Source organism: Rutidosis leptorrhynchoides, chromosome 4, assembly GCF_046630445.1.
Source record: "Rutidosis leptorrhynchoides isolate AG116_Rl617_1_P2 chromosome 4, CSIRO_AGI_Rlap_v1, whole genome shotgun sequence".
Taxonomy (NCBI): Eukaryota; Viridiplantae; Streptophyta; class Magnoliopsida; order Asterales; family Asteraceae; genus Rutidosis; species Rutidosis leptorrhynchoides.
In genome coordinates this window covers 121613699-121633892 of record NC_092336.1, presented here as the reverse complement: position 1 = coordinate 121633892, position 20194 = coordinate 121613699, and the positions used below count along the sequence as shown (strand labels likewise).

At 34.3% G+C, this 20194-nt stretch overlaps 2 protein-coding genes across 2 annotated transcripts; one reads left to right on the top strand and one right to left on the bottom strand.

Annotated features, from left to right (window-relative positions):
* Positions 1 to 9150: 9150 nt before the first annotated feature.
* On the top strand, positions 9151 to 13300 carry LOC139840962 (uncharacterized). The gene is made up of 4 exons (XM_071831203.1): positions 9151 to 10983; positions 11050 to 11128; positions 11588 to 12909; positions 13259 to 13300. The coding sequence occupies exons 1-4, from the start codon at positions 9151 to 9153 to the stop codon at positions 13298 to 13300; spliced, it is 3276 nt and encodes a 1091-aa protein (XP_071687304.1).
* Positions 13301 to 17102: 3802 nt separating this feature from the next.
* LOC139840961 (PHD finger protein At2g01810-like) lies at positions 17103 to 19717 on the bottom strand. The gene is made up of 3 exons (XM_071831202.1): positions 19429 to 19717; positions 18869 to 19130; positions 17103 to 18789 (listed from the first exon to the last, which is right to left on the bottom strand). Exons 1-3 carry the CDS (start codon positions 19715 to 19717, stop codon positions 17103 to 17105), a joined length of 2238 nt encoding a protein of 745 aa, XP_071687303.1.
* Between the last annotated feature and the right edge of the window lie 477 nt (positions 19718 to 20194).

The following is a 20194-nucleotide window of genomic DNA, read 5'->3' as shown; positions in this document are numbered from 1 at the left end:
AAGTATTGCTCGTGAGTCAAACTAGTGTTTATCATCTCCGTTGCGTCTACGTACTTTTCCTGCAATATTGAATCTCAATATTGATACGTTCGTGAATCCAAGGCCAACATTGCACTTGTTCAATGACGTCATATGTATTTTTACTACAAAATACAGTATTGTGAGTTTCATTTGCTCCCTTATATATATATTTTTGGGACTGAGAATACATGCGCTGTTTTTATAAATGTTTTACGAAATAGGCACAAGTACTAAAACTAATTCTACGTGGGTTTAAACCAGAAATATACCCTTAGCTTGGTAACATTAAACTACTTGTCTATGTACGGTAGGCGCGAATCCTAAAGATAGATCTATTGGGCCTGACAAACCCCGTCCTGACTATGGGATGCTTTAGTACTTCGAGGTTATTTTAAACACACCTGATCTGGTGTACTTCAGAGGGTAAAACATGAACGTTAAGGCTTGTTACTGGGTGCCTACAACTTATAGAATACTTTTATACACTTGCGAGTGTACATATATTTATAAACGAAAATCTTGTGGTCTATTAATATATTGAATTGATTGTTATGATAAACCTATGAACTCACCAACCTTTTGGTTGACACTTTAAAGCATGTTTATTCTCAGGTATTAAAGAAATCTTCCGCTGTGCATTAGCTCATTTTAAGGATATTACTTGGAGTCATTCATGGCATATTTTGAAAGACGTTGCATTGAAGTCATTGAGTTCATCAAGATTATTATTAAGTCAATTATAGTTGGATGTATTATGAAATGGTGTGCATACCGTCAATTTTCGTTGTAAAGAAAGTTTGTCTTTTTAAAACGAATGCAATGTTTGTAAAATGTATCATATAGAGGTCAAATACCTTGCGATGTAATCAACTATTGTGAATCGTTTATAATGTATATGAACGGGTCCTTTCAGTTGGTATCAGAGCGGTGGTCTTAGCGAACCAGGTCTGCATTAGTGTGTCTAACTGATAGTCGTTAGGATGCATTAGTGAGTCTGGACTTCGACCGTGTCTGCATGTCAAAAGTTTCGCTTATCATTTTTGTCGGAAATCATCTGCTTATCAACTTTATGAAATTACCTGCTCATTATTCTTAGTCTAGACACCTTTTACTGCATTGATTGCATGAATAAGTGTATAGAAAAAATTCATATCTTAGCGTATCTGTTACTGTAGACCTTGCCTGATATCTCTCGTAAATTTCTCCGTAATTTAAGGGATCCTGGTACTATATATATCTATGCACATTATGCATTGAGAATACCATCCAACTATCAATTTCTGTCACTAAACTCTTCATACCAAAAATATTTTCTGTGATCGCTTAAGATGGCCTCTACGAATCGACCAAGTTCCTCTGACTCCGAAGACAACGTGACAGGAGCACACCAACCAATAAACTACCGTGATTACTGGAGAAAATGGGGGTGGGTTCGCGACATACTCACCCTATGGAGAAGGGAAGAAGGTACTCCATATCATGAACCAAATCTACCACCTAACCTTGGAGTACTTGACCCGCTAACCGGCGAACCCGTTCGCAACACCGTTTATACCCTTTTTGCAAGAATTTTTCGTCTTGAGACTATAATTAACGGAACTAGAGAAGATATCCGACCTTTACCTCACACCGATAACCAACCAGGGTTAGTAGAAGAAGGTAAAGAACTCGGAGCTCGAGTGTTAACTTTAGAGAGCACGGTACACAATTTGCAAGCACCTGCAGTATCACCAACACCAGTAACAACACCAGCCTTAGCACCAACAGCACTAGTACCACCAACAACAACATCCACATCACCAGCTTCGACATCTCATTCTGTAACTCGAGTATAATCATCGTTCTACATGACGTTCTACATCATTTATTTTCATTCGACATAGCGATTATGTAATCTCTAATGTTTTAGAGATTATATATTCTTGTTCTAACAGTAAATCAAATGAGTTTAATATCATATTGACTCATTAAATCCATGATTACATCCGAAGAAAATATATAGGTATATATATTTTTTTTCATAAAGATTGTAATTAAAAATTCTTTCGTACAAACTGTTAATGGTGAAAATATTTTAACGGGTAAGTAATACCTGAGGAATATTTAGATTTCACATTAATAAGTTACATTGTATATTCTTCGAATCTGATTCAACAGTCATTTACTATCCTACTTACAACCACCGATATACGTATCCGTTCACCGCAGAATAATCATTTTCATTCAATTTTATATTTGGATTTTGACCTATCAGAATCCAACAAGTGGCATAATGAAAAAAACATTGGACAATATAAAATTTGTTAGAAACAAACAAATTAACTATGAGAAATTTTGTTAAGAATCCACGCTAACTGTTCCTAGCTAACTGTTCCTAGCTAACTGATTACATTTTATTTATCGCAATTTATATTCTTGCACTTTTATTTATCGTCATTTAATTTCTGTTATTTATTTTTACGCACTTTAAATATCAAGACACGTATACAAGGTTTTGACATATCATATCGACGCATATATATATATATTATTTGGAATAACCATAGACAAGCTATATGCAGTAATGCTGGAGTAGCTATACAGGGTCGAGGTTGATTCTACAATAATATATATACTTTGAGTTGTGATCGAGTCTGAGACATGTATACGGGTCACGATACGTATTAATTAATTCGAATATTATATATTAAACTATATATGAATTATTGGACTGTTAATTGTGGACTATCGACTGTGGACTAATAACATTGGACAATTAAAATGAATTAAAATATTCATTATAACATATGAAACTAGACAATTCTTCAAGTTTGCCACTTGATTTCATCCTAAACTTCATTTGTATCTTGACGATTACAATCTGCATTCAAATCTTTCATGATTCTTGAAAACACCTCAATCGAGAGGATAAACCAACCGCACTTCATCTACGGAAGAAAAGATCGATGCATATAGTTATGCACCTGAAAACACTCGGAACCTGAGTAAACGTTTAACACGTATCTGTGCTAGCTCCCTGGGCGTTGTTATTACCGAAAATCATTTTGCAATTCCTTTTCAAAGTAGCAAATTTTGTCACAGCTCCAGCAAATCAACTTCGACTTTTCGTTCGAAACAACCATATCATAATTTTGCTTTATATGCGTGCTCTTTATTGTTACCGGGGAACCTTTTATATTCCATCATATTACCATCAACGTTTAATCATCTAAAAACACAATTCTCTTGAAACCACCTCGGATTGATAACCGATGACCCGGATATGGTAGCATTAAATGTAGAGGAAACAGCAAAATCATAGATGATCTAAATGGCCAAAAGTTTGATAATAAAGAATGGAATGTTGGGAACGCTCGATAGAAAATTTGGTACTGAAAAACAGATTGAGCTAACCATGAAGGAGACCAAAGACAAATACAAGGACCAAACCCTATATTCAAAGAATCCAGGTAATTCTGGATCCGATGAAATCTTTAGAGAATATCCTGCTTCGAAGTCATGTTAAAATCTTGCAAAAAATCTTTCTTCATCAACCTTCGATCTTAGAAATTCCAAAAATATCATCATAAATATCTTCGATATTTCTAAGGATATTTTAATAAGTATTCTTGTCCGAAATCATTTATCTCTTCGCGATATCAGTGTTATATCATAAAGGAAACTGTTTAGTTTCTAAAATCTGAAATCTTCGAGTTTGAAGTATGAATGTTTTCGAAGTAGTGTTGGGAACTGAAGCATGAGTTAGTATAATATAATGACACTTGATCAACGTGATTATATTACAGTAAGTCATGCTGAGTTTCTAATGAAACATGATGATTCACAGACCATAACGTCATCATGTGCCATGTTACGCGACTCTTACATTCTATCTAATCTCTAAACATATCAAGAACATAATTTCTTGATAATTCTGTCTTTTCTCTTGAATTCTGGTAATTTAACCAATCAAGATCGTGCTATTACAATTTCTTCCTTAGAACATTAGTCATGTTCATTCGAAACTCCATACTTACGAATTCTGAACCATTATTCGCTGACTTAAAGTCGAGAAGAGAAAACAAAAGGATGGAACTCCAAAATATAAAGGAAATAAAGAGGGTGGATTTATAATGAAATATCCGACAGAGCAATCAAAACAGATTATCGCATTTAACCAAAGAAGATCCTATTCCTTAATCTCCGAAGAATCAAATTTTATTCAGATTTTAAAGATTTCTTTAAATCCCTTGAATTCCATAAATCCACCGACACTACGTCAAAAGTTAAATTTCTATCTCAAACTGTTGTGACAGCTACCCTCGTACGCTTCACATAATCGAATCGTTTTATCTACATTACTCAGTAATGATGAAACTCTATTTATCAACTCATATTCGTCATGAAAACAGTTTTATGGTTAACCATGACGACCTTACTCAAATTTCGGGACGAAATTTCTTTAACGGGTAGGTACTGTGACGATCCGGAAATTTCCGACCAAATTTAAACTTTATCTTTATATTATTCCGACACGATAAGCAAAGTTTGTTAAGTTAAATCTCAAGAATTTTAAATTGTGTTCATACATTCATTATAACCTTGACCAAATTCCGACGATTCACGAACCGTTATATATAAATAAATATGTATATATATATATGTATATAAATATATTATAACTTAAAAATATTAATAAAGTATTAATCGTATAATACTTTACATGAACGTATTTGTTTCAATATATTTATCGATGGAATTAGAAGATAATATCAAATGATTGATTTATCAGATACATTGTGATATGATTACGGGTCTATGTTATAAGGTCCACTGTGATTTAAGAAATCTATTCTTTTTGACGACATTCGAAAAATGGTAAAGTGATTTATAAGTAAGAACGTGGAGTGTAAATAACTTAGATGTTGGATATCGACAAGTTAAGTAACTCGACATTTTTCATTAAGATTATTTCATACGTTTATTTAACCTTTGAACTTTATCGCATGCTTCACCAACAGACTGTAATTTAAAAACTTGAAACCTATTATGAAAATATATGATTTTACATTTCTAAAACGTTTTATGATATAACGATTTTCATTATTTTAACCTTTAAACAAAATGCTTCTTAAATATATTTAGTTTTGGAAAACAAAATTATCATATTTATTTGATTTAGTTTCAAACGTACAAAAACGTTTTCAGTTTAAAAAGAACTTTATTATTAAAACGTATATAACTTTTATAAATATCTAGAACCACTTTTAACAACTCATTATTTAACCAGTATAATAAAGATAACGATATTTATATTTTATTTTATTAAATATATATAACGATTTAAATTAATATTATATATATTTATACGCGTTTTATACGTACATAGTTTTATACTTTTACTATATTTAAACTTTACCTTTACTTTATTTTTACTTTACCTTAACTTTAATAATTCATACTTTAATAATTCACTTTAATAATTCATACTTTAATAATTTACTTTAATAATTCATACTTTAATAATTCACTTTAATAATTCATACTTTAATAATTCACTTTAATAATTCATACTTTAATAATTCACTTTAATAATTCATAATTTAATAATTCACTTTAATAATTCACTTTAATAATTCATACTTTAATAATTCATACTTTAATAATTCACTTTAATAATTCAAAAATCTATTATAAATAGAATTCAATAGGTTTCATTATTTGATAGAAACTTGAAAATATTTTCTCTAAACTCTCTCAATCGATTTACATATATATATTTACTCCGTATTATTTCAAGATATTATCAGTATACATAAAATATTACGACGGAGTGCTGTCCGAGTGATTTCGAAATTGTTTTTCGAGCGGGATAGAGCTAAGGAAATTATGGGTTAAAGCTATGGAGGTTATGGGTATGGTTCGAAAGTATTGCTCGTGAGTCAAACTAGTGTTTATCATCTCCGTTGCGTCTACGTACTTTTCCTGCAATATTGAATCTCAATATTGATACGTTCGTGAATCCAAGGCCAACATTGCACTTGTTCAATGACGTCATATGTATTTTTACTACAAAATACAGTATTGTGAGTTTCATTTGCTCCCTTATATATATATTTTTGGGACTGAGAATACATGCGCTGTTTTTATGAATGTTTTACGAAATAGGCACAAGTACTAAAACTAATTCTACGTGGGTTTAAACCAGAAATATACCCTTAGCTTGGTAACATTAAACTACTTGTCTATGTACGGTAGGCGCGAATCCTAAAGATAGATCTATTGGGCCTGACAAACCCCGTCCTGACTATGGGATGCTTTAGTACTTCGAGGTTATTTTAAACACACCTGATCTGGTGTACTTCAGAGGGTAAAACATGAACGTTAAGGCTTGTTACCGGGTGCCTACAACTTATAGAATACTTTTATACACTTGCGAGTGTACATATATTTATAAACGAAAATCTTGTGGTCTATTAATATATTGAATTGATTGTTATGATAAACCTATGAACTCACCAACCTTTTGGTTGACACTTTAAAGCATGTTTATTCTCAGGTATTAAAGAAATCTTCCGCTGTGCATTAGCTCATTTTAAGGATATTACTTGGAGTCATTCATGGCATATTTTGAAAGACGTTGCATTGAAGTCATTGAGTTCATCAAGATTATTATTAAGTCAATTATAGTTGGATGTATTATGAAATGGTGTGCATACCGTCAATTTTCATTGTAAAGAAAGTTTGTCTTTTTAAAACGAATGCAATGTTTGTAAAATGTATCATATAGAGGTCAAATACCTTGCGATGTAATCAACTATTGTGAATCGTTTATAATGTATATGAACGGGTCCTTTCATTTTGCACATCAGACGTGTGTAGGGAAATCATTCTCAACAAATTTAACATGTCAGGAAGTATAGATTCGATGTGTGATTGGATCCGTACAATAGAAAGCACTCTAAATAGTTGAGTAGCAAACAAAGACAGATGGAGAGGAACGAGGATCCGATTTTTGCGACGTATAGGATCACAACTAAAGATAGCATAAAAAATCGAAGCTCCTCAGTTTAAGATAGTTGGGATCTGATCCAAAAATTTCTTATAAGAAGATTTATTAGAAAGAGTCGTAGTAGGAAGTCTGTTGATAAGATATGCGACGGTAGTGAAGGCTAGGGACCAAAGAGAATCATGTAGTTTGGCATGCATGATGAGTACTAAACCAGGCTCAACTATATGGTGATATCGACGTTCACCAAACCCGTTAAGTTCGGATATATGCGGTGGAGTGGTGAGCTGCGATATCCCATTAATGGAAAAAAACGTAGAAAGTGCGAGGTACTCTCCACCATTATCAGAATAGAGTGTTTTAATGGAGGTCAAAATATTTCTCAACAAGTGTTTTGAACCGAATAATTTTTTTTTGTGTCAGATTTCCTTTTGAGCGAGTAAAATTACATATAACTAGTATAACGATAAAAAAAACAACATAATACTTGTACACATCAAATGAATGAACATGTGATGTCCAAAGATCCGTATAAAGCATATCAAGAGGAGAGCGTGAAAGTAAAGTATTTTTATTGAACAGAAGCTTGTGACTTTTATTACATTGACACACATTATAATTAAACGAAAAATTATTGGAACTTTTTAATTGTAATATAGAAGATAAAGATTTAAAAACAACTAAAAAAGGGATGGCCTAAACGATGACGCTAATCCAAGGTAGAAGCACGAATAGCAGAATACGCAACAATGGAGGACACTACAAAGTTGATTTCATAAATGCCATGATTAGCTGGACCGATACTTCACATGGTAATAGTCAGAGAAAAACACAATTAGCAAATAGTTATCTTTGCACAATTAAAAAACATAAAGTATATTACGATGCATATCAGGACACAAAGTACTTTGAATAAAGAAAGAGTTTTGGATCGAGTGAGAAGAGTAGTCGAACCAACATGAATCATAGGCAAGCCCTTACCATTACCAATGATGATTTCATCAGTCCCATCATATGGATTATGTTAGGAGAGATTCGCAAGATCTTGAGCGACATGATGGTAAGCACCTAAGTCTAGCAGCCACAGTTGAGTGTTGCAGCATTGATGTGGTGTTTTAGACTTGTATGATGGTGGATAAATGTTTGGGTGTTGCTTTGCGAATACAGGACACCTCTGAAGGGAGTGCCCCTTCGCATTACAATACTGACATTTTCTTAAAAAAAGGCCTCGATCCTAGGAACTGTGATGAGGGTATGGTTGGTGAAGGTCTCTTGCTGGAGTATCAATTTGTGTTATATGAAGAGTATGAGTGAGGTTAGAAGTAGCAGGAGGTTAATTGGTGGTAGGTGGTTACTTGGCGATAGTGAGCTCACGGTGGATGAGCTTTTCGTGGAGTTCAGCGAAACTTATCTTGGTATCCCTTGGATTGACTACATCAATGACCCCTTGATATGAATCATCTAAACCATCAAGAATGCGAACCATGATATCTTCTAGATCAACAATAGATCTATAAGAGCCAAGTGGTAAGTGCACGCTTTTATGGAATTCATGTAGTCCGTGATTGTTTGAGGTCCCTTAGTGATATTTTTAAGTCGCATCTTCAGTTGTTTGATGTGACCACGAGAAGAAATTGCAAAAGTTTTTGCCAGCGTGTCTTACATCTCCTTTGTAGTTGTAGTTAGCGAGACTAAGGGGACCACTTGATGATCTAGCGTTCTAATGAGAGCACCGAATAGTAGGCAATCTTGACGAATACTGGTAAGATTGTTAAATAATATAAAATAAGAGATAAAGCACCTGGAAGAGTGAGAAAGTCCCTGCAAGTAGAAGCATGCTCAACAAAAAACGTTTATGTCCCTGCACACTTCATCTAGATTAGTGTTTCCACATATATTTTATAATTAGTCCCATTCTCTAGACTAAATATAGCTGTTAGATTCTTAAGTGTATAAAACACACTTAAGCTCTTATTTGTAAAACACAACTCAGTTTGAAATAACTGAACTCTTAATCAAAACAAGTTTCCAATTGTTATAATCACTTGAAAACATGGTATCAGAGATTACGGTATCGATCTAGTGATCAAGATACTCGTTTTTCTTACTCAAATCATCTACCAAACTGATTGGAGGTTACAATGTCTAAAGAAGACAGTAGCAGCCAAACCCAAACCAGCAATCACGATTTAGCCACACAACTAAGCAATCTGTTGAAAAATAGCTTTCAATCCCAACCCACCCATTCCAAATTATCTGATAGCTTGAAAATCAATCTTGTCCTTAATAGTCAAAATTATGCACTATGGGCAAGAATGATAAAAGTTGCAATTGGAGGGAAATTAAAATCCCTCTTGAACCACTTAACCACTGATTCACCAGAAAATGAAGATGATCAGTGGGAACAAGACGACTTAGTCGTTTTTTCATGGCTTATTCAAAATATTGAACCTAACCTTGCAAGCAACCTAACCGAATTCCCCACAACAAAAGCTTTATGGGAAGCTTTGGTGGTTACTTACAGCAGCGGTAAGGATAAACTCCAAACCTTCGATCTACATGTTAAAGCCAACGAATTAAAACAAGAAAACATGTTAATCGAAGACCTTTGGATCAAATTACAAGGCATATGGGGTGAAATCGAGAGGAGAGATCCAAACCCAATGAAATGCTCAGCAGACATCCAAGCCTACAATCAAATACGAGCTGAGCAAAAGCTCTTTCAATTCCTCAATGCTCTTGACCAAAATCATGACCAAATCAAAAGGGAGTTGCTTCGATTAAATCCTTTACCAACGGTGGAAGAAGCTTACGCCACCGTACGTAAGGAAAAAGCTCACCAACAAATCCTTGGTAACAATACTCAACCCTCAAAACAAGATATTGGTTCAGGGTTAGTTGCTGCCGAAGGAGCTGGGTTAAGCATGAAGCCACATCGAAATCCCCAACAATCAAAGCCAAATTACACCTCTGGTAATTCAAGAATGGACAAAAACAAGCTCAAGTGCTCTAAATGTGGCAAGACACGACACACAAGAGAGCAATGCTTCGAGATTGTGGGGTTTCCAGAATGGTGGCCTGGTGGACCAAAGAAATCCGGCAAGGCAGTGGCGGCAACGGTAACAGAACCACCACCAACCACCACCGAGCCAGAATTAGGGTTTGGGGGAGTGGCAGCTCACAAAACCGAACAAGGTAAGTTTCTTCGTGCCTTTTCCTCTTTATTTACTGGTTATAGCTCAAATAAGATATGTCATGAGACAAATCTAGGGCAGAGAAAACCCAATCGAGATGTTTATCTAGAAAATAGGGTTTATCACGAGCCATATCTGGGAAAGGGAGAAGAAGAGCACGCTTGTAACCTAGGGAATAATGAAAGAAACATACCTGTTAGAAAAGATAACCACGCGTATAGCATAGGGAAGGTAAACGATCCAGTAAATAGATCTAGAAAGGATACGGGTAATAGTAACAGTAGGATAAAAGGATCCATTAAAATTAGTGGGCTTAATAGAAAACATGGGCTCTATAATACTAGTGGCTGTAAAAAGGAAATAAATACTAGAATAAAGGGTGTGCCAGAATTAAGAGTTGGGCCAGAAAGGAATAGGAATAGGCCTAATTTATTTAATAAAATTAAAACACAACCAAAAAGGCCCGAATCTGTTATTTCTTGCCATAATAGTTATTCCATCTTGAATAGGATAAAAAATGATGAAATGTCCCAATCCGAAGCAAATATAGTCTCGGAAAATTTTAAAACTAAGTCATGGATACTTGATTGTGGGGCAACGGATACTATGACTTTTGATAAGAACGATATTGTTTTTAAAACTAAACCTAAAAAGAACAAAATTCAAACTGCTAATGGTGAAATTATTCAAGTCAAGAGTGGTGGAACTATTGAAATTTCACCAACGATTAAATTACCTAATTGTCTATATATACCAGCTTTGTCTCATAAGCTGTTATCGGTAAGTCATGTAACTAAAGAATTAAATTGTAAAGTCCTAATGTATCCAACATTCTGCATCTTGCAGGATATCCGGACGGGACTAGTAATTGGACGTGGCACTGAAAAGGGGGGACTATATTATATTGACGAAGTTTCCCAACAGGGTACCGTGTGTCTTACTCACGGAACACCTACGAGGGAAGCCTGGTTATGGCATCGAAGATTGGGACACCCTTCTGTTGGCTATCTGCGTTTTTTATTTCCTAGTTTATTTCCTTCTAATATTAATTTGTGTTGTGAAACTTGTATTTTGGCGAAAAGCCACCGTAGTACTTTTAAACCTTCTAATATTCGGAAGAATGTACCATTTGCTTTAATTCATTCTGATGTATGGGGACCGGCTCCAATTAATGGAGGGAAAAACTTTAGATATTTCGTAATTTTTATTGATGATTGTACTCGGATGACGTGGATCTATTTTTTAACAAACAAATCAGAAGTATTTGAAAAATTTTGTCATTTTTATAAAATGGTTCAAACCCAATTTAACAAAAATATACAAATTTTAAGATCTGATAATGGGGGGGAATTTGTTAACACATCTATGAAACTTTTTTGCGAAGAAAAAGGGATTATTCATCAAACAACATGTGCTCATACCCCGGAACAAAATGGTGTTGCCGAACAGAAAAATCGAATACTTCTCGAAATGACTAGAGCCTTAATAATTGAATCTAAGGTTCCGAAAAGTTTTTGGCCTGAAGCACTTGCTACTGCAACTTATCTTATAAATCGGTTACCCACTAAGGTTTTGGGCACAAAAACCCCTCGGGATGTGCTATCTCAATTTTTTACTCTCCCGTCCTCACTTAATCTTGAACCTCGAATTTTTGGGTGCTCGGTCTTTGTTCACATTCCAAAACATGAGCGTACAAAACTCGATCCATGTGCCGAGAAGTGTGTCATGGTAGGTTATGGTGTCAACCAAAAAGGATATCGATGTTATAACCCCAAAAGACGGAATATCATTACTACAATGAACTGTGATTTTATTGAAACCGAATACTTTTACAACAACACCCAACTCACGAGTGAGGGGGAGAATGAAAATAATGACACTCTGAGTTGGATGACATGGGTACCTCCTCAAATTCAAAATCCCGAACCAATGAACTCAACACCAAACCCCGAGCCAATACAAAACTCCGAACCAATACAAAACCCGACACCAGACCATGAGCCAACACAAAACTATGAACCTACCGAAACTACCCCACTAAATCATGAAACCACTGAAACCTCCTCGACTAATGAACATCAAACTCAAGAGGAACAAATTGACTCGAATCCCGATGAAACCACCCAACGATATGTTCTACCTCAAAGAATCAATAGAGGTGTCCCACCAAAACGATACTCTCCAGAAAAAGAAGCTCAAAGATCTAGATATCCTATGGCTAATATAGTACAAGGAAATCTATCAAAGGAAGCACAACAATTTAATTCCGCAATTTACTCTGAAAATATTCCAACTTCCATTGAACAAGCTCTAAAATCAAAAAACTGGAGAAAAGCAATAGAAGTTGAAATGAAAGCTTTGAATGATAATGACACATGGGAAAAATGTGTCATACCTCAAGGAAAGAAACCAGTGGGATGTCGATGGGTATTTACGATAAAACACAAATCGGATGGTACCATTGAAAGATATAAAGCTCGACTGGTTGCTAAAGGATATACTCAGACATATGGGATAGATTATTCCGAGACTTTCTCACCGGTTGCAAAAATTGACACTATCAGAGTCCTCTTCTCAGTCACTGCAAATGAGGATTGGCCATTACATCAATTTGATGTAAAAAATGCATTCCTACACGGCGAATTAAAGGAAGAAGTCTATATGGAAGCACCACCAGGATTTGCCGAAAACTTCAAAAACAGGGAAGTTTGTCGACTTAAAAAATCTTTATATGGGTTAAAACAGTCTCCACGGGCTTGGTTTGGGAGATTCACTTTAGCTATGAAAAACTATGGTTTTAAACAAAGTAATTCTGATCATACACTATTTCTTAAACGAAGAAAAAAGCTTATTACATGTTTAATTATTTACGTTGATGACATGATAATTACCGGAAACGATAAAGAAGAAATCTCAAAACTTAAAACAAACTTATTTAATGAATTTGAAATGAAAGATTTGGGGAGACTTAAATACTTTTTAGGGATTGAAGTATTACGATCTCAACAGGGGATATTTATCTGTCAAAAGAAATATGTCCTTGATTTTCTTGCAGAAACAGGGATGGTTGATTGCAAAACAGCCGATACTCCTATGATTCCAAACCAAAAGATATACATGGAAGACAAAGCCGAGCTTGCTGATAAAGGGCGATATCAAAGACTTGTAGGAAAACTCATCTACCTTGCTCACACTCGACCAGATATAGCACACGCAGTTGGGGTCGTAAGTCAATTCATGCATCAACCACAAGTTCATCATATGGAAGCCGTAATCAGAATCATCAGATATTTAAAGAAAACGGCAGATCATGGAGTTGTCTTCAGGAAGAATGGTCACTTAGAAACCAAAATTTATACAGATGCTAGTTGGGCTGGAGAAAAAGGAGATAGAAGGTCTACCTCAGGATTCTTCACTCTTGTAGGAGGAAATCTAGTTGCATGGAGAAGTAAGAAACAAAAGGTGGTTTCACTCTCAAGTGCCGAGTCCGAATTCAGAGGGATAGCCTTATGGATTAAAAAGTTACTAACAGAAGTTGGATTCCAACCAAAAAAAGCTATTCAGATTATGTGCGACAATGAAGCTGCAATAGCTATCTCAGAAAATCCAGTTCAACATGATCGAACAAAACATGTTGAAGTGGACAGACATTTTATCAGAGAAAAACTGGATGCCGAAATTATTTCTTTACCACACGTCAGATCAGAGGACCAATTGGCCGACATCCTAACAAAGTCAGTAAATGGAAGACTCTTCAGCGATGTTCTTGTCAAGTTGAATATCGGGAATCCCACTATTCAACTTGAGGGGGAGTGTTAAATAATATAAAATAAGAGATAAAGCACCTGGAAGAGTGAGAAAGTCCCTGCAAGTAGAAGCATGCTCAACAAAAAACGTTTATGTCCCTGCACACTTCATCTAGATTAGTGTTTCCACATATATTTTATAATTAGTCCCATTCTCTAGACTAAATATAGCTGTTAGATTCTTAAGTGTATAAAACACACTTAAGCTCTTATTTGTAAAACACAACTCAGTTTGAAATAACTGAACTCTTAATCAAAACAAGTTTCCAATTGTTATAATCACTTGAAAACAAAGATAAGTAGGGTTCGATGAGGAGGTGGAGTCTTTCTCAACCGTAGCAGATGGTGCAGGAAAAGATCCATCAACGAATTTAAACAAGCCATAACCATCAAGTTTAGCTTGGATTGGAGATTTCCAAGGGTTGTAGTTGATAGAAATGAGCTTGATGATGTTAGTTAATGTAACGACGATGATAGGTCTGCTAGGTTGAACTTTTTAGGTATAGTATGGGATGATATAATGAGAATGCAGAGATGTGCAGGTGTCGGCTGAAAAAAAAAAAGAAGGAAAAAAATTATGGTTAATGATCGATGGCTCTAGATACCATGAAGAGGATGAACCTTTTGTATTATTATTGATACGAGTACATTATATACACTTTACATAGGAGACAAATAAGGGAAATATATGCACACAATATACCTAAAGATATACACAATATCTTTATAACAAAATAGATGTAAGTAACTAATTTTATCAATATATTATCAAGTTTTAAGTAGTCGAGTAAGACGGCGTAGCTTTCCAGGTTTATTGAGATTTGGAAGAAAAAAATGTCGTAAGAAAAAACAATATATAAAGAAAGGAATTTGTATAGAATGTTCTTAAGTCTGTTGTGTTACAAAATAATACAAAGTTACAGACCGAGAATGCTTTAATACAAGAAAGTTACAGAGTAAAGATTCCATAGAACCAAAAGATTGTTAGATCAACTTATAGCTTATCACGGATATTATAGTTGAATAAAATCGATCTAATCATCAACTACTTGATTGCTATAATATGAGATCTTGGGGTCATCTCTTATAATGAAAATGAAAGTAGAGTCCAATCTCCACCGTTTTACGCTATATAAAAACTGAAAGGGTTCAACAAGACCCTTTAAACCCCATTTCAAACCCGTATTACAACTAAAGCGTTGATGACTACGTCAAAACATCGTCGTTGACAAATTTTGAATTTAAGTATTTTGTATCGCGTTTTAGTTTTCATTATCACGAATTTCACGTTATAGTTTTGATTTTCACATTTCAGTTTTGAGTTTCACATTTTCATATTCGTGTTTAATTTTACAATTTCCAATTTTGATTTATGGTTTCCAGTTTCACGTTTTCGTTTCATTTTAGCGCATCGTGTTTTTGTTTTCAGTTTCATGTTTCAGTTTTTAATTTATGTTTTAGCTTTCAGTTTTGCATTTCAATTTTGATTTTCACTCCTTCGACCGGCGATTCCGTTTTAAAAATTGCATTTAAGTTCTTAGAATCTCTTTCCACGTTTCCATGTTTTATTTTTGCGTTTCGATTTTCGGATTCGCATTTAAGTTTTGAGTTTTGCATTTCAATTTTAAGTTTCATATTTTAGTTTTCTATTAACAGTTTCCGTTTCCAGTTTCGCATTTTTGTTTAGCGTTTCCCGTTCCATTTTTAGATTCACATTTCGATTTTATGTTTCTCGTTTCGCGTTTTAGTATTCAATTTTTAGTTTCGTGTTTCAATTTAAATTAGTATATTTCGTGTGTCATTTTTCTTATTTTAATTTCAGTTTTTAGTTTAACGTTTTAATTTTTAGTTTTACGTTTCAGTTTTTAATTTTCAGTTTCACGTTTTGATTTTCAGTTACACATTTCTTTTTTCAGTTTCGCATATCGATTTTCAGTTTCTTGCTTCACCTTCAAGCTTCGTTTATTTTATTTTATTTCACGTTTCAGTTCTCAATTTACATTTGTGTATATGGTGATTATGAATGAGTGAAACACGAAACTAGAACGTTTACACATATTACTTATATGAAACGATTAACTGATTATGCATACAAATTAAATATTTTGAAAATGTTTAAAAAGGATTTTTGTTTGTTTAGTACTCCCTCCGTCCCATGTCTATTTTCCTTAGATAAAAAACGCACAGTTTAAGAAAAAATGATCGTCACATGTATTTTATATTTACTTTCTAGTATTACCCCTTATTTTTTACGCATCTTTTTTGTCTTACATATAGTAGAACCTCTATAAATTAATAATGTTGGGACTGGGATATTTATTAATTTAGCAAGATATAATTATATTCATAAATTAATAAATTATTAATTTAAAAATTGACTTATATCTGTGAGCAACTCTCAATTTAATGCATCGACACTCGAAATTACCATGTCCGTTCGATGTTATCTATTTGAATAAAACATAAACAAGTGACTATATGAGAATACAATGCCTCAACTCTTAAGTGAAATGAGGAGATTTCAAGATGAACTTAATATAGAATTGAAATTCACAAAAGAACCAATGATTATAGATTTATTTTTTATTGGGTAATCCTAGAATTTTAAAATATTTTAGTAATCATTAATTTATAGTTTTACTGGGACCAATATATTTACATTGAAATTTAAAAAAAAAATTATCACATTGTTCTTATCTATTTATATGAATTAAAAATTAATTTGAATCATCAAAAAGAACAATAGAATTGAGACTTATGGAGTATTTATGGATGAATTTTGAGTACATATTTCACAAAGTTGTGGGCTTAAGATGGGCCGGGTCACGGGTGTAAAGTTTGCCCCATTACATGTTGTAAATTTCAAAATAAATGACAGAGCATAAAATAAAACTTTCTATAAAGTAGAATAAACAAACAACATAATTACATAAACTCGAACATATATATGTATCTGTAGTAATATATTATATATTATATATATATTGAATATAGATATAGATATATTTTAGTAATTAATAATGATTGATTGAAGTAATCAAGAAATAAATTTAATTAAATTAAATGACCCATCTTCTTAATTAACCCCCACACCTACTGGCTTAACAGTTCACTCTTGCTCTTCGAATCACAACCACCACAAACAAAATAATCAGGTGCAGCTTCATCATCCTCTATACCGCTACATTTGGTATGTCTCCACACGTGGCATTCATCACACGCAACCATTCTTTCTCCATCATCAACATGGGCCCCACAAACACAATCCACCTTTGATTCCATTGCGTATCCATCACCACCTTCATACCTCAGCCCAGTATCCAAGTCCAACTCACACCCTCTAACCCAAACCTGCGCACCTGCCTCTACAGCGCACGATAACACCACCTCGTCCCGTATCCCCTTTAACCCACCAATCTGGTTCACAACAAACCTATCCATGATACAATAAGTATCCCTAAATGCACACTGTGCCACTTCCCTTAGTTTTCCAATTGTCATCCACGGTGGCACCATTACCATCTCGCCAGGTGGCAGCGGCCTAGTCAGCTCAGTTTCCAGCTCTTCAAAACTCGGTAAAACCCTGCAGGTTACTGTCATTAAATTATCACTTTTTACCCCAAATTCCCATTCCTTAACGAAATATTTACCGTTTAGCACAACTCGGATTGCTTGACTCACTGAGTTCCAACACGGGTAACCCAATAGGACATTTTTATACAAGAACAACAGATCTCCACAAGCATCTCCCTCTTCTTCAACACTAAATTCATCACCTTTTTTATCTCGGATATCGAATTCTGTTAATCGGGTTATCGGGTTTTTTCTTCTAGTAACAATGTGTTTCCCAACTACCAAATTATCAACCGATTTCAATACAAAATCAATCAAACCTGTGTCCCCAACAAACTTGCTAGCCATATCTCTCAAATCTTTACGCAGCATTGGTCTATTTCTTCCATTACTAAAAACCTTATGCTCTTTCAAGATATTTGCAATCACTTTAGCCGTCTTTTCGAGCCTCTGCTTAGGCCACCTGGGCTCCAATTTACACAATGAGGACACCGACTTCATCTTCTTCGAATCCTTTCCCATTTCATGAATCTGAAACTCAACCACATTTGTCAACGAGTTAACCACGCTACGAATAATGTAATTCTCATAAGTCAGTACACTAATCGACTTCAACACAAAATCAATCAACCCTATATCCCTGACATACTCTCTGGCACTCTCCTTCAGTTCATGTTTCGGCATTACATTCATCTTCTTTTTCAGTAACTTCACAATCACTACAATCAACTGTTCAATCTGCTTTTCAGGCCACCTACAATCTGCCTTCATAAGAGAAGCCAAAAACTCATCAAAACACTTCAAATTTTGACTTTTGTCATCAAATGTAAGATGTTCAACCTTAGGTAACTTCCTCGATCGTCCCAAAATTCGCCTCTCGATCTCTTCAGCTCTCTTAAATTCAAGCAAACACTGTAGAATATCACTCAAGGTAATCAATCGAGTTTCACTTAATCTTCGATATTTACCAACTAGAACTTCAATTTTCCTCCCATGGCGACTGTTCTTAAAGTCAACAATAATCTTATCAAGGTCTAGTTCTGCTAAAAACTCTACAGCTCCCCTGTATTTAGCCTCTGTAACACCAAAACTTCCATTCCCAAATTTATATCCCCAATTCCCAAACCATGAACTCTTGTAAGCGACTCCATTTAATAACCTTAGTTCCATTGATTTATCTAACTTAACATCAGCCACTGATACCTTCCTGTACAAATACATATACATACAAATTATACATAAATTCAGCTTGAGTATTAAAAACTAAAGAAATCATACTTACATACCTAGTTCTAAGTGAATTGCAAATGCAGTCCCACAGATTCATGACATCTGATTGAGTGAGTGAAACTGAAGATGCTAATTCTAAGTTATTGACAGAAATTAGATGACCAAAGCCATTACAGTGAATCAATCCATGTAAAATTAGTGAATCATCAAGCTCCAAATTGTTCTTATGATCATAATAATCCTTCAATGATTGTTTATCACCGTACGGTAGAATCAGAAACCGGTATCTTCTTTTACACACGAAATGATGCCCCCATCCTTCATATTCAATTTCACAAAATCACAATTTAATTACAAATATCAGTTTCATACTCACAGATCCGTACTCACATAATGTTCATCACAATTCAAAATTAGTTAAACTCAAAGGTACACACACGGATTCATAAACATATTTTGATTATTACAAATTAAATACTTAAATACAAGCGCACACATTAATTCACACACGTTCTGATAATCAAAATTCAGTTATATATTTTACACACAGCAATTTGAATAGAAATCAACCACATATGCACAATCATTATCACAGATTCAGAAACAAAAAACTAACCGACTGATTTGCAGTGAAAGCAGAACGGACGAACAGAACTATCATCAATGGACTCTTCAACGATATAAATAGGAAAAACGGCACCGTTTGATTCACACAACAGCAGAGTTGACCACACACTCTGTTTTCCATCAATCCGCTCGCCAAATTCATCCAGAAACAACCGAACGTTATCACGAAACGCACCTGAATAAGCAATTAACGATTTACCGAAGCTTTTAAACTCAAAAATTCGCTGTTTTCTCTTTTTACTGATATTGTTTTGGTTGCAAGCTTCGAGTGTCGCCATGGGAGAGTGTAGAGAGAGAGAGAGAGAAATTGAACTGAAAATGGTGGAATAAAGCGAGAGAAGTGTGGGGATAGTTTAATGACGAAAATAGGTCTGTGAAGGCGGGAGAATTGGAAAAGATTTCAGGGGTATGATGGTATTTTTACTGTAACGAAATATTTTCGTGTAACCGACTCTGTTGTGATAGGCCAGGGAGTACGTGTGTTGATTGTGGGGCCCAATTGACAGAAAGGAAAAAAGAAGGAATAAAACCTACGTTAACCCCCATGGTTGGTATTTTATTTTATGGTAAAATTTTGTTGGATTTGAAATAATTTGAAGTGGATTATTTATTTAAGGTCACTTAAATACGGAGTATATCATTTGAGAATAGATTCTCCCGGTTACAAAATTAGTTGACCGACTATGTTACTTAAAATGTAAGTGATTTTTTTTTTTTATTGAAAGGCAATATAATTATTATGGAAAGTAATAATT

What these genes read in the sequence shown, in the direction of transcription:
- LOC139840962 (XM_071831203.1), top strand. Translation starts at nt 9,151, where the DNA reads ATGTCTAAAGAAGACAGTAGCAGCCAAACCCAAACCAGCAATCACGAT. An exon ending in TGACGAAGTTTCCCAACAGG is followed by an intron (nt 11,129 to 11,587) that starts GTACCGTGTGTC and finishes TTTTTTGCGAAG; the next exon opens with AAAAAGGGATTATTCATCAA. An exon ending in AAAACTTCAAAAACAGGGAA is followed by an intron (nt 12,910 to 13,258) that starts GTTTGTCGACTT and finishes ATTTTCTTGCAG; the next exon opens with AAACAGGGATGGTTGATTGC.
- LOC139840961 (XM_071831202.1), bottom strand. Translation starts at nt 19,717, where the DNA reads ATGGCGACACTCGAAGCTTGCAACCAAAACAATATCAGTAAAAAGAGA. An exon ending in CTTTCACTGCAAATCAGTCG is followed by an intron (nt 19,131 to 19,428) that starts GTTAGTTTTTTG and finishes TTGAATATGAAG; the next exon opens with GATGGGGGCATCATTTCGTG. An exon ending in TGCAATTCACTTAGAACTAG is followed by an intron (nt 18,790 to 18,868) that starts GTATGTAAGTAT and finishes GTATTTGTACAG; the next exon opens with GAAGGTATCAGTGGCTGATG.